The sequence below is a fragment of the Chrysemys picta genome, chromosome 1 (genome assembly GCF_011386835.1).
Source record: "Chrysemys picta bellii isolate R12L10 chromosome 1, ASM1138683v2, whole genome shotgun sequence".
NCBI lineage: Eukaryota > Metazoa > Chordata > Testudines > Emydidae > Chrysemys > Chrysemys picta.
The window spans coordinates 216270109-216284191 of NC_088791.1; the positions used below are offsets into that span (position 1 = coordinate 216270109).

The window sequence follows — 14083 nt, forward strand, 5'->3', positions numbered from 1 at the left end:
ATACATGGACTGTGAATGGTGGAAGGAAGGTAGCTAAGGAAAACTGATAGAATGTAAGATCTATCTACCTAACCAGCTTCCATACTCTGGAGGATTGATTTTATAACAGTTGTTTAGGTTATAGTAAGTGTCCAAGTGCAGTACTGTAGCACTGTCACTTTGAATAAGGAGCCCTGTTGAATACACATTTTGAAGTTGCAGTTTAACCATAGACTGTAAAAGGAAAAGCACAGTAGCACATAACCATAGCTGAAATCTGTCATAATACAAAGGGCTTCAAAACAATTTACATATCAGTAGAAGAGGATGACAGAACAGAATGGACAAATGTTTTAAACTTGGATGCTTAAAATTAGGCACATATATCCTTACTAGGCATCTACATAAAATTAGCTTTTACATAAAAGTAGCCTGATTTTCAGAGGTTCTGAACGCACACACCTCCCACTGGAGCAGGCTGAGTAAAGCTCGCATACTCTTTATCATAGTCCTTCAGTCTTAAAGGGGTTTCTCTTGCAATTACAGAAGCTATCCTGTAAGTAAACCAACATATAAATGGTTCAGAGTCATTACTGTGCTGCCTGAGAGAGGCAGTTTCTAGCACTCCTTGCTGCAGGAGGAGGGTTACCCTTTTAGTTTATAAACACACATTTCCCCAGAAGAATCCTGTTTACATTCCTAGGCAAACTGCATTTAAAGAAAAGCCCCCTTTTGGCCTATATCCAAGCACTCTTTTTTACCAGTCTTCTCGTTGGTTCATACAGAACACCTTCCCTATTGACGGACTGCCAGCAATGGCACAATGCTAGCACATCTGTGCCTGGACTAAATCCACTTTAGCACTGCAACTTCTAACTGGGACTTCCTGTCCTCTGGCTTTCTAAAGAAAGTGAATAGTCGGTTCACATGAGGAGGAAGGAAGTGTTGGGAGCTGCTAAAAAGTGACCTTATATTGTAGTCTTATATTGTAAACAGTACCTATGTTTCCTTCACCTTGGCAGGTGGTATCAGATATCTGGTGCTCCAAATACAAGTTTCCTTTGCTTACATACTAACAGATCTTGTGCTCCTTTTATTTTCTCTTTCAAGTCTTGATCGCCTTGTGTACTTGATAAATTTTATCTTGTCTCTTTTGCTCACTGTAAGCTCCAGTTTCAGAATTGAGACTTTTGTCTTCTTTTTCTGCCCTCCTAGAAAAATGTCTGTTTTCTCGAGATGGTTCCCTTTTATAATTTTTTTGCAGCTGGGTGTGTCTCGTTTCTGATTACATGAGGGCTGTCCTTACTCCCATTTCCCCTGGACATTGCTGAAGTCAAGAAAGGGATCATTCTTTAGTGTCTGCCAGAATGTACGCTTACAATTACTGGCAAAATTCTTAGGCATCCTGGGGGAATGCTAGGTGTCCGATTATTCTGGTATATGCTGTTTCTTGCACGTGCTATTTCTCTGACACTAAATGTTTTTTCCTGTTTACTTTTTTTTAAGATAAATGCCTTAAAAATCCCAGGTCATATTGACATTTTATTTGATATCCCACGTGATCTTTTTTCTTTGTCTTATAGGGAATGTCTGCACAATAGCTGGGAGGTATAATTCTCAACTTGGGTAGACATAAATGCACTAGTTCTGCTCAATCTCAGTGGGCTAAAAATTGCAGTGCAGCCATTGAGGCTAGGGCTAGCAGCCCGAGTACATGCCCGGGGGTTAGGTGGTATTTACTGGGTTTTTTTTAATCCAAGCTTCTCCTTTACTATAGAAGAACTTTGCTAACAAATTATTTTATTTCCTCTAATAATACTTTACTGTGGTCCAGTGATTAGGCTACTGGACTGGAGAGTCTGAGAATGTAGATTGCAAATTGGCTTCTTCCACTGGCCTGCTTTGTGACCTTGGGCCCATCCCTTCTTCTCTATCTCCATTTTCCCACCTGTTAAATGGAGATGCTACTTTCCTCTGTAAATTGATTTGAGATTTATGGATAAAAAGCTCTTTATATGAAAGCATATGAATCAGCCATGTCCTTTATCTTAGGTTTTATTGCTTTGTTAATTTTGCTAGGAGTGTATTTAAAAATCTGTTCACCTTAAAATAATGTGAGACACAAATTCCTTAGTGTATTACAAAAAACTCCTCCAGTTTTTCTTTTTAAAGGGAGAAAAAGTTAAACCTCTTCTTTACTTTTCACTGTACTGTTTAAGTTTTATGTTTCTCTCAGCCTGGATGATGAAAAGAGTAGTCAAAAATTTTTGTTTTACCACATAGTTTCTATAAGTCATTTTATCACATGCTCAGGTTCTTATGCTGCACAAGCATAATACTGCAATGTGTTGGTTACAAACACTGCAGGGGGAAATATACTTTTGTTTTATAAAAGGTTTCCATTGGAAGCTTTAAAAGAAATTAATTAAAACAGTTCTGTTGGTCTTTAGCTTTTGTTAAAGCTTATTTTTACAAAAGTTAAATTTTGGTTCAAACTCTTCCTGACAATACTTCTTAAAGCTCTTAATTAAACACTCCTGTTCTTATCAAACACAAATTCCTCTTTTTTTCCCCCTTATCTTGTATTTTCATGGTGGACTGAAAGGTGACATCCTAGATGATGTACACCCATTCTCCAAACGTAGCTTTCTTTTTGATGAAGTCTCCCCATCCTTTCTGCTCAGCGACAGAGAAGGACCTTCTTGCATATAAGATAGAGAATGGAAAAATTAGAGAGGCTGTCTGAAGATTTGCTTAATGTGTGAAAAATCTTGTGTGGCGATTAGCTGCATAAGCCTGATTGGCAGGTTGTGGGGATTGGGGGACACCATCTGTTCTGGATTAATGAGCATGATACATAACAAATCTGTTCATGAAAATGAGTAAACTTAAAGAATTAGAAGCATCAAAGATGAAATTTAACTGGGGTATATGAAGTGAGAAAATAGGAAAAGGATTTCCACGACTATAGGGGATAACTAAAACCTTGACCTAAAAAATATACATCCGATAAAGTGTGTGTAATCATCAGGAATATTAGCTAGAGCTAAATAGTGCCATTGTTCTATGCACAAACCTTTCATCTCTGGAGAGCTCCATTCAGAACTAAATTAGGTCATAAATATTTTGGCAATTTCAGATTAGTACCAAAAGGATATCACATTAGAAAACCACCACAAAATATAGCATAATTCAATATACTGAATAGTAGTCTCTGCTGAAGTAGACATGCCCAGGAGTAGGACAGTTACTGCACCTCAGGAATGAGGCGTGTAAAAATGCCTGCCTATATTTTAAATCACTCACTGAGCATGTAATTCTCGCAAAGTTTGTTTTATTTAAAGTCATCAGTTAGCCAAGGATCAGCCGAATTTACTAAGCCAGAGGTTGTTATACAAACCAAAAAGAGAAATCTGTTCAAAGATGTAAATGTAGTGCTGAAAAATGAAGGCATTATGACTGCAACCCACAATGCTAAAATAGGAGGGAAAGTTGGGAGGAAGGAAAATAAACTGATCACAAAGAGATAAGAGGAAAGGAATAGGGGAGGAAAGTAGAGTGGAAGAGTTGTTCAGTTGTCTGTTTTTAGATCATGGACACAGTAAATCAGTGAATTGTGGTTAAAAACAAAAATAAAAGGAAGGGGGACCAGATCTGTCTCTGGTCCAACAATGGATAAATTACTATCCAAGGTACCATGCCATTTAACTAGTTCTTCTGAGATGAAATAAGGTAAATAAGCTGAATAGAAAATGTTCGCAGTCTTCTTTCCTTTTAATATTAATTTGTTTTCCCTTATTTAATCCCTTCCTGCTACACACACATTACCACTTCTAGAAAAATGCAACATAGATAAACAGATGCAAAGTAATTAGTAATACTGAGCAAGATTTTTTTCAAGTTTTTCATAGCGTGGACTATGTCTTATTGAACAGAGAGACTGTTCTGCAGACACTGTTTCTCTCACTTGCGCTCATCTCACATCTCTATGGCAACTAAAGCAATTGCTTACCTGGAAAAGCAATAGTAAGCCGATGCAACCTTAATTTGGCCCCCTCATGTGTCTGCATTATAATACAGTCTTTAATTACGATGATCACCTGCTATTTTTTCCACAGGACCCCTGCTTCATTCATTGCGCAGTTTGGACAGTGCTTACTGAATGAGCTGCTATTCTATATATTTTTATCTTCATAGTTCCATGTGTGGCCCCACGCCTTATTTACTGCACACTATTCAAACCCTGCTCTGAATACAGAATTACTCACTTCCTCATGAGCTTTTTTTATAATGGTTATTGCTATAGTATCTGAGTGCTTCACAAACAATTAATTTATCTTCATAGTACCTCTGTGAGGTGAGGGGGTGGTATTATCTCCAATTTACAGATGAGGAAATGAGGCAGAGAGATTAAAGGCCAAAAGTTTCCACTAATTTTGGGTGCCCAATTTGAGAAACCTAGAACCTGATTTTCCCCAGTATTTAGCATAATATAGCACTATATGTTCAAAGCACACCTCCCAGTGACTTCATTTAAAGCTGTGAGTGCTCAGCTCTTCTGTAAATCAGCCCCCAGAGTTCTCATGTTTGGCACCCAGAAAATGAGGAACACACTATTAGTGGCCAGCTGTGAACATTTTAATTTAAATGATTTGCCCAGTATCACATGGATACTCTGTGGCTGATGCAAGGACAAAACCTTAATCATAAGACCATCCTCTCTCTTCCTGCAGTCCCTTGTCTCATTGATTACACACCTCCAACTTCTGTGACAAATGAGGCAGGGTCCTACAGACAGCAGCTTAATTCACTACATGACATCAATTCATTCCCTGAGGACCATGCATTCTGTGAAAAAATTAGTATGTGGTAGTATGAAGGCTGAAAGAATTGGGTTTGTTTAGTTTGGAAAAGAGAAGACTGAGAGGGGACATGATAGCAGTTTTCAGGTATTTAAAAGGGTGTCATAAGGAGGAGGGAGAAAACTTGTTCACCTTAGCCTCTAAGGATAGAACAAGAAGCAATGGGTTTAAACTGCAGCAAGGGAGGTCTAGGTTGGACATTAGGAAAAAGTTCCTAACTGTCAGGGTGGTTAAACACTGGAATAAATTGCCTAGGGAGGTTGTGGAATCTCCATCTCTGGAGATATTTAAGAGTAGGTTAGATAAATGTCTATCAGGGATGGTCTAGACAGTATTTGGTCCTGCCATGCGGGCAGGGGACTGGACTCGATGACCTCTCGAGGTCCCTTCCAGTCCTAGAATCTATGAATCTATGTAATTAAAGACCTTAATGTTCTATTAATGTAGTTTATTTAAATGTAATTTCCTACTTTAAAAAAACTCTGTCATGTGGAATCATACTGACTCTCAACTTGGGTCATCAACAGGGTTCGGACCTATATATTGACCTGATAGGCCTCTCCCACTTAAGTTAACAGAGTAACTGCTAGCAGAAGTAGACTATTATTTTTTATGTGGACCAGGCACTAGACAGGGATGAGACACTTTGCCAGTGGTCTTCACAGCCCTGTATTGGATTATTCTCACTGCAGACAGAATCTTCAGAGAATTTACCTCCAAACTCTAACAGCTGTCTACTGAGCATGTGTGAACTGTGAATTTTCAGAGGTTTTAATGTGGGCAACTGTAGTTGAATATTCATAGGGTCAGCAAAAGGCATATACACCTCTACCCCGATATAACGCTGTCCTCGGGAGCCAAAAAATCTTACCACGTTATATGTGAAACCGCGTTATATTGAACTTGCTTTGATCCGCTGGAGTGTGCAGCCCTGCCCCCCCGGAGCACTGCTTTACCGCGTTATATCCGATTCGTGTTATATAGGGTCGCGTTATATCGGGGTAGAGGTGTATCTCCCTGGCACTAGGTCAACCCCTTGCCAAATGTCAAGCCCTTGCTCCAAAACATGGGGGTGATAGAGGTTCTCAATCCAATGGCTGTAATAAATTTTTCAATATGAGCAAAACAACATATTTCTCCAATGTCATTTTTTTAATGACTGAACCATTTTAGCTGAAACTTTCAAATAAAATTCAGCTTGAGGCAGATACCCAGCATGGAAAATTTCAGTCTGAACCGTTTCGTTTGGCAAAGCTATAAGCAGCTGAACAACAGTGTCTGCCATCTCTGGTTATAATAATAATAATAATTAATAATAAAGAGAATTAATCATAAATAATAATGAAAAACCTTAAGTGATCATGTTTTTTTCTATTTCACTATTATGGTTCCTTACCAAGATACCTAATTCTCTTTTTTTTATTTAGAATTAGCCTGTGCCTCCAGCCTGTCATCTAATAATGTCATAACTCAATGTTTTTGATGTCACCACCCTCATAGAATTTTTTTGTTATACACACTAATTTGTGCTATTCACAGAATGCTGCAGACGATGGTGATGCCTTAAAGAAGTTTCTGGGTAGATGTAAACATACTGCTAATCAATGATTGGTGGTAATAAAGAATGAATCGTCATATAATGGTTCAAATGGACTTGTGATCAAATGTAATCACTGTAAAAGTTATTAGTGTGTCAAGGTCTCTTGGAAGAGGTTTTAGATTTTAGAGCCTTAGTATTAAAATAAAGGAGTCTTATTAATGCTTAGAATGCATTCTAAAATGTATTTGTTTAATAAAATCATTTTATTTTACTAAAATGAAATCAGAGAGAAGAAATATCATACCTGCCAAAAGGCCTTATTGGTTTAATGGATTAAATGGTAACATTTCGCTTTAAGCCCAGCCAATCTTGATTAAGCACTTACATTTATTGTTCTTTCCTCCTTATTCCACATCACAACATGATTATTGTAGCTTTCATTTAGGAGAGTGTTCTGCCTACCTGAAACTCTAGAAAATTGTCCTGCTGTAGTGAAAAGGCAGAAGGTTATGGCAAACTGCCTTTCAACCCATAAATCTGTACATCATATGTGCACATTTAATTTTTGACATTTTATTTTAATGTATTGTAGGATTGCATTGATGCCGGCTGGTGGGAAGGAGAACTCAATGGCAGGCGTGGAGTGTTTCCAGATAACTTTGTCAAGCTTCTTCCCTCTGATTTTGAAAAAGAGGTAAGTGTAATTATTTCCCTCTGGTTTGCTTTATCATATAGGATAAAATTTGAGATGAAATTCTGCTCTGGATTTTTATGATTCATACAATACAAGTTACACTTGCAAAATTTTTTAAAAAAATGGTAAGGGAAAGTAGCATTGCTGGATAACAGCAGCAGCATCTCTGATTGGATTGTTAATAGCTTGAGGCCATATTGTGTAATTTCTTGGAAGGTATTTTGCTGGCCCATAAAACCAGTCACCCAACCTCTACTACCTTGTTTTTAAAGCCCTCTGTGCCACATTCTCAGTTTATCTGAGACAGAATGACTGGAGATCATGGTGTAATTTGCTCAGTTTTTATGGTGTAATGATGATCAGAATCATTAACATGTCTACAGTGTGTGTGATACAGTATGAAACATTAGTCTACCAACTGCTTTTAGACAGATGTCATTTTCTCTTGCCAGCAGCCATAATTTAAAACACTCTTCCAGAAAGAAAAGGGTGAAATTCTAGCATGTGTTTGAAAGGAGAAAGCTCAGCTTGTTTAATGACATATTCGCTTGAGCTTTGTCAGAATCCATTAATTTTTTTTTAAACTGTGGGAAAAATTCTTTTGCCTATTTTAAAATAGGCAAAGTTATTTATTTCCCTAACACCATTTAGAAATCCTAACACACTTTCTGAGAGAACTTGGTAGATTCCTCCTCTCTAATGAGATTACCCCATTTTTAGGAAACTCCTCTGTCATCAGGGTGATACTGTGAGCTTCTAATCAGGCTCTTCATTTATAGTTCAGAGTGATTATTATGTAAGCCATCAATGATAAAATCAAGACTCAGAGACACTCTCTCTCAAGGACTGACGGTAAAATTGGATGCCAGATTAAATAACTTGGAAACCTTGATAAAGAAATCACAAAACAACTCTCAGAAGCTAGCGTAACTATTGAAGATGAAGGTGGAATTTATGGCTCTTGTGAAAGCAACAAAAGCGCTTTCATGGAGTAAAATGACATTCCACATCAGAGTGGATAGCCTGGAAAAGAACAGGAGGCCTCGTAATGAAAAGAAAGTGATTTCTAGAAGAGGCAGAGACCCTTGAAAAAAAATATGCAAGGGAGTGGGTAAAGGGGTATGGGGAAGGGGGGGGGAAGAGGGAGTGGGAAAGGGGGGAAGGGAGTGGGGGGAAGGAGTGGGGAAAGGAATATGGGGAAGGGGGTGGGGTGGGAGGAGAGGCAGTGGGGAAGGGAGGTGGGGTGGGGGGGAAGAGAATGGGAATGGGGAGAGGAGGAGCACAGGGCAGGGACACAGGGCAAGGCGACTGGAAGGGGGGGTCCAAAAGTTATTTGTGCCCAGGGCCCCAGTAAATCTTAATCCGCCTCTGTTGGCGCAGACTTCCAAGCTTGAGCCCTTCTGTCTTGTCCCTTTCAACCAGTCCCTGTGTCACTCCTGTTTCTTTCCCATCCTTGGCTCCTGCCTTAGTTCCAGACCCCTTTGCTGATACATTTGCAGTACGAGTCTCCACTGCTCAGGCTTCTCATCCCAGTCTCAGACTCCTTGCCCAGCAAGTCCTGGTCTCCCCTCCTGGCTCAGGGCCAAGTCCCAGTCTGCTCCCTGCCCTAACTTGCAGTCCCACTCTCCTTTCATAGAATCATAGAATCATAGAATATCAGAGTTGGAAGGGACCTCAAGAGGTCATCTAGTCCAACCCCCTGCTCAAAGCAGGACCAATTCCCAGCTAAATCATCCCAGCCAGGGCTTTGTCAAGCCGGGCTTTAAAAACCTCCAAGGAAGGAGACTCCACCACCTCCCTAGGTAACGCATTCCAGTGTTTCACCACCCTCCTAGTGAAATAGTTTTTCCTGATATCCAACCTGGACCTCCCCCACTGCAACTTGAGACCATTGCTCCTTGTTCTGTCATCTGCCACCACTGAGAACAGCCGAGCTCCATCCTCTTTGGAACCCCCCTTCAGGTAGTTGAAGGCTGCTATCAAATCCCCCCTCATTCTTCTCTTCTGGAGACTAAACAATCCCAGTTCCCTCAGCCTCTCCTCATAAGTCATGTGCTCCAGACCCTTAATCATTTTTGTTGCCCTCCGCTGGACTCTTTCCAATTTTTCCACATCCTTCTTGTAGTGTGGGGCCCAAAACTGGACACAGTATTCCAGATGAGGCCTCACCAATGTCGAATAAAGGGGAACGATCACGTCCCTCGATCTGCTGGCAATGCCCCTACTTATACAGCCCAAAATGCCGTTAGCCTTCTTGGCAACAAGAGCACACTGTTGACTCATATCCAGCTTCTCGTCCACTGTGACCCCTAGGTCCTTTTCTGCAGAACTGCTACCTAGCCATTCGGTCCCTAGTCTGTAGCAGTGCATGGGATTCTTCCGTCCTAAGTGCAGGACTCTGCACTTGTCCTTGTTGAACCTCATCAGGTTTTTTTCGGCCCAATCTTCTAATTTGTCTAGGTCCCTCTGTATCCGATCCCTACCCTCTAGTGTATCTACCACGCCTCCTAGTTTAGTGTCATCTGCAAACTTGCTGAGAGTGCAGTCCACACCATCCTCCAGGTCATTAATAAAGATATTAAACAAAACCGGCCCCAGGACCGACCCTTGGGGCACTCCGCTTGAAACCGGCTGCCAACTAGACATGGAGCCATTGATCACTACCCGTTGAGCCCGACGATCTAGCCAGCTTTCTATCCACCTTACAGTCCATTCATCCAGCCCATACTTCTTTAACTTGGCGGCAAGAATACTGTGGGAGACCGTATCAAAAGCTTTGCTAAAGTCAAGGAATAACACATCCACTGCTTTCCCCTCATCCACAGAGCCAGTTATCTCGTCATAGGAGGCAATTAGGTTAGTCAGGCACGACTTCCCCTTCGTGAATCCATGCTGACTGTTCCTGATCACTTTCCTCTCCTCTAAATGTTTCATAATTGATTCCTTGAGGACCTGCTCCATGATTTTTCCAGGGACTGAGGTGAGGCTGACTGGCCTGTAGTTCCCCGGATCCTCCTTCTTCCCTTTTTTAAAGATGGGCACTACATTAGCCTTTTTCCAGTCATCTGGAACCTCCCCCGATCGCCATGAGTTTTCAAAAATAATGGCTAATGGCTCTGCAATCTCACCCGCCAACTCCTTTAGCACCCTCGGATGCAGCGCATCCAGCCCCATGGACTTGTGCATGTCCAGTTTTTCTAAATAGTCCCGAACCACTTCTTTCTCCACAGAGGGTTGGTCACCTTCTCCCCATGCTGTACTGCCCAGTGCAGCAGTCTGGGAGCTGACCTTGTTCGTGAAGACAGAGGCAAAAAAATCATTGAGTACATTAGCTTTTTCCACATCCTCGGTCACTAGGTTGCCTCCCTCATTCAGTAAGGGGCCCACACTTTCCTTGATTTTCTTCTTGTTGCTAACATACCTGAAGAAACCCTTCTTGTTACTCTTAACATCTCTTGCTAACTGCAACTCCAAGTGTGATTTGGCCTTCCTGATTTCACTCCTGCACGCCTGAGCAATATTTTTATACTCCTCCCTGGTCATTTGTCCAATCTTCCACTTCTTGTAAGCTTTTTTTTTGCGTTTAAGGTCAGCAAGGATTTCACTGTTTAGCCAAGCTGGTCGCCTGCCATATTTACTATTCTTTCTACACATCGGGATGGTTTGTTCCTGCAACCTCAATAAGGATTCTTTAAAATACAGCCAGCTCTCCTGGACCCCTTTGCCCTTCATGTTATTCTCCCAGGGGATCCTGCCCATCTGTTCCCTGAGGGAGTCAAAGTCTGCTCTTCTGAAGTCCAGGGTCCGTATTCTGCTGCTCTCCTTTCTTCCTTGTGTCAGGATCCTGAACTCGACCATCTCATGGTCACTGCCTCCCAGGTTCCCATCCACTTTTGCTTCCCCTACTAGTTCTTCTCTGTTTGTGAGTAGCAGGTCAAGAAAAGCTTTGCCCCTAGTTGGTTCCTTCAGCACTTGCACCAGGAAATTGTCCCCTACACTATCCAAGAATTTCCTGGATTGCCTGTGCACCGCTGTATTGCTCTCCCAGCAGATATCAGGGTGATTAAAGTCTCCCATGAGAACCAGGGCCTGCGATCTAGCAACTTCTGCTAGTTGCCAGAAGAAAGCCTCGTCCACCTCATCCCCCTGGTCTGGTGGTCTATAGCAGACTCCAACCACGACATCACCCTTGTTGCTCACACTTCTCAACTTTATCCAGAGACTCTCAGGTTTTTCTGCAGTTTCATACCGGAGCTCTGAGCAGTCATACTCCTCTCTTACATACAACGCAACTCCCCCACCTTTTCTGCCCTGCCTGTCCTTCCTGAACAGTTTATATCCATCCATGACAGTACTCCAGTCATGTGAGTTATCCCACCAAGTCTCTGTTATTCCAATCACATCATAGTTCCCTGACTGTGCCAGGACTTCCAGTTCTCCCTTTCCAGCCAGTCCCCGTTTCTTCTTCTCAGCTATTTGTCTGATCTGTTTCCTCCCATCACCCCCCTGACACTAGCCCCTAGTCAGAGGCTCCATCCTCAAGCTCTTCAGCCAGTCTTGGACTCAGCCCACCCCTCCTCCATTCTTCGTTCTGGTCTCTTTGCCTATCCAATTCCGCTTTTTGCTCTCCCCCATTTTCTCATCCAATCTGTGTCGTCCCCCGTCCCGCAACCAGCTTACTCCAAGTCCCTCCAGTTCCCACTCCCAGTCTCCTGGCCCAACCAATCCCAGCTCCCAATTGCCTCCATTTAACCAATCACAGTCTGCCCCTGCTGCCACTGGCTCTCAGTGGGTTCTTGTGTAGACAGTCCCAATCTCCCCCTTCCACCTCCCAATCAAAGTTTCTCTCCCTTCCCCTCTAGTCCCAGTCTTACCAGACTCTGTGTCCCAATGTACTTCTTTCTCTCCCTGCTTTTATTTCCACTGTATTAGAATCAGATGGCTTCCTCTTCCATGCTGCTTGGGCATCAGCTTGGGGGGAAGGGGGGAGGGAGGAGGAGGAGAGTCCAGCAGTGAAAGCACAGGAGATGCAGGCTCTCATCTCTCAGCTCCAGTGTCCAGCCTCACCCTAGTCCAGAACAGCCACTACAGGGAAAGGCTTTGAACCCCCTTAGCCTTGGGCTGGAACATGCTCAGTCACTCTGTGGGGATGGCGCATCTGCTGTCCGGTCACATGTGAGAGGTGTGAGGGGATAGACCATACTCAGTGAGAATGGGATTTTCTGAGATTGTAGATATTTAGCCCTAGTAAATCTTTACTGAGCACATGTGAACTGTAATTTTAATTTCAAAGGCTTGTAACTTGGCTAAATTTGTTGGGGAAATTGTTGAACTTTCCCCCCAAAAATTCAGCCTGAGGCAGACACCCAGCAAGGACAATTTCAGCCAAAAGGATTACATTTTTGGAAAGTTATAAGCATCTGAAAACACAGGCTTATAATGAGTAGTATCCGACAAACTTAGTAAGCAGTGCTACCAGCTCCACCTATAATAAAGGGTGTCCTGATCATTGTTCCTCAGTCAAGAAGATAGTGGCTTTTATGTGGGGCCATTAGGTTGCAAGTGATTAAGCGGAACAATAGAGTCATCCTGAGGAATGAGGAATACCAGAGAGAGAGAGAGTGTGTGTGTGTTTTATATCTATCTATCCATTCATCAATCCATCCAGGGGCGGCTCTATGTATTTTGCCACCCCAAGCACGGCAGTCAGGCGGCTTTCGGCGGCATGCCTGCGGGAGGTCCGCTGGTAACGTGGATTCGGCGGCATGCCTGCGGGAGGTCCCTGGTCCCACGGATTCGGCGGCATGCCTGTGGGAGGTCCGCTGGTTCCGTGCCTTCGGTGTACCCGCTGCCGAATTGCTGCAGGACCGGCGGACCTCCCACAGGCATGCTGCCAAAGGCAGCCTGACTGCCGCCTTCACGGTGACCGGCAGGCCGCTCCCCGCGGCTTGTCTCCCCAGGCATGCGCTTGGTGTGCTGGTGCCTGGAACCGCCCCTCTATCTATCTCTCTATCTATCACCTCTCTAATAAAAACATATATATATAGATAGATATAGATATACACACACACACATTTTTTATTAGAAGAGTTTTAACTCAATAGCTTTGACCTTTTATTCTAAGTGTGGGAGTTAAATTAGTGTGTCATATGCCCTGTTTGATTTTGCATTTACTCCAAGGCATTTACAGCATCTGTCAGTATGGTGTGCGCGCGCACACATGCACAAAAGGAAAAACCACCCGCAGCTAATCTACATAATAGAGAAGAAAAACAGATCTGGAACCATTTCAGTGATCGTATTTGTGAAACATGTAAAGTGTTGCAGTCCTGTTAGAAAGAATGGTGATAGCAGAGAAAATAAAAGTAAATGATGAATAATAGGCTGTTGATGTGAATAATTAGCTTCATTTCATCAGACATGGGAAGCCTTAATAACTGTGCTTGAAGATGTTCTTCACAAATGGGATAACAACCATATATTGGCAAATGACAAAATGTAACCTCTAGAGTATTTCCTGTGTTCTGCATTTATGCTTCAACTTAGTGTAAGAAACATATTTCAGCTCCTGCATTGCCTATATACATTTTTCAAAATGGCTTTGGATATTTACAAGATTATGTCTTAATTGCAAAGGCTACTTCAGTGTACAAAAAGCCATTGTTTTCAGTGATTGTAAGCCACTTAATGCTGAGCTTTTATCTAAAAGACATTTCAGGTATAAAAATAGTAAAAGTGGCATATTATTTCTCAATTACATTTTCTTTCTTGAAAATCTTTTAATTGAATTGAGTACTTGTGAAATGTGTGATTGACAGGCCTGGAATCTGAAGACATGTAATTTTCATTGTAAAGTAGTATCTGATTATATCAAATCTTTCTATGAGTTCAGGTGTTTACAAGCAATCTCTTTTCTGCTTTTCCTTGATTTTAGAGACCTAAGAAACCACCACCTCCATCAGCTCCTGTCATCAAACAAGGGTCAGGTAAGGTGTTGTTGTAAGGTGT

The 14083-nt window shown here is 42.1% G+C and overlaps 1 protein-coding gene across 31 annotated transcripts in view; it reads left to right on the forward strand.

Moving 5' to 3' along the window:
* The window catches only part of SH3KBP1 (SH3 domain containing kinase binding protein 1), a 335079-nt gene that overhangs the window by 266538 nt on the left and 54458 nt on the right, over positions 1-14083 (forward strand). For all 31 annotated transcript variants that reach the window (XR_010596566.1, XR_010596530.1, XR_010596542.1 and 28 more), the window contains 2 exons: positions 6974-7075; positions 14010-14061. Coding sequence is in view for 24 of the 31 variants with exons in the window: in XM_008170230.4 (XP_008168452.1) it covers positions 6974-7075; positions 14010-14061 (154 nt within the window). In the remaining 7 variants the exon portion in view is untranslated. The remainder of the gene's footprint in view (positions 1-6973; positions 7076-14009; positions 14062-14083) is intronic.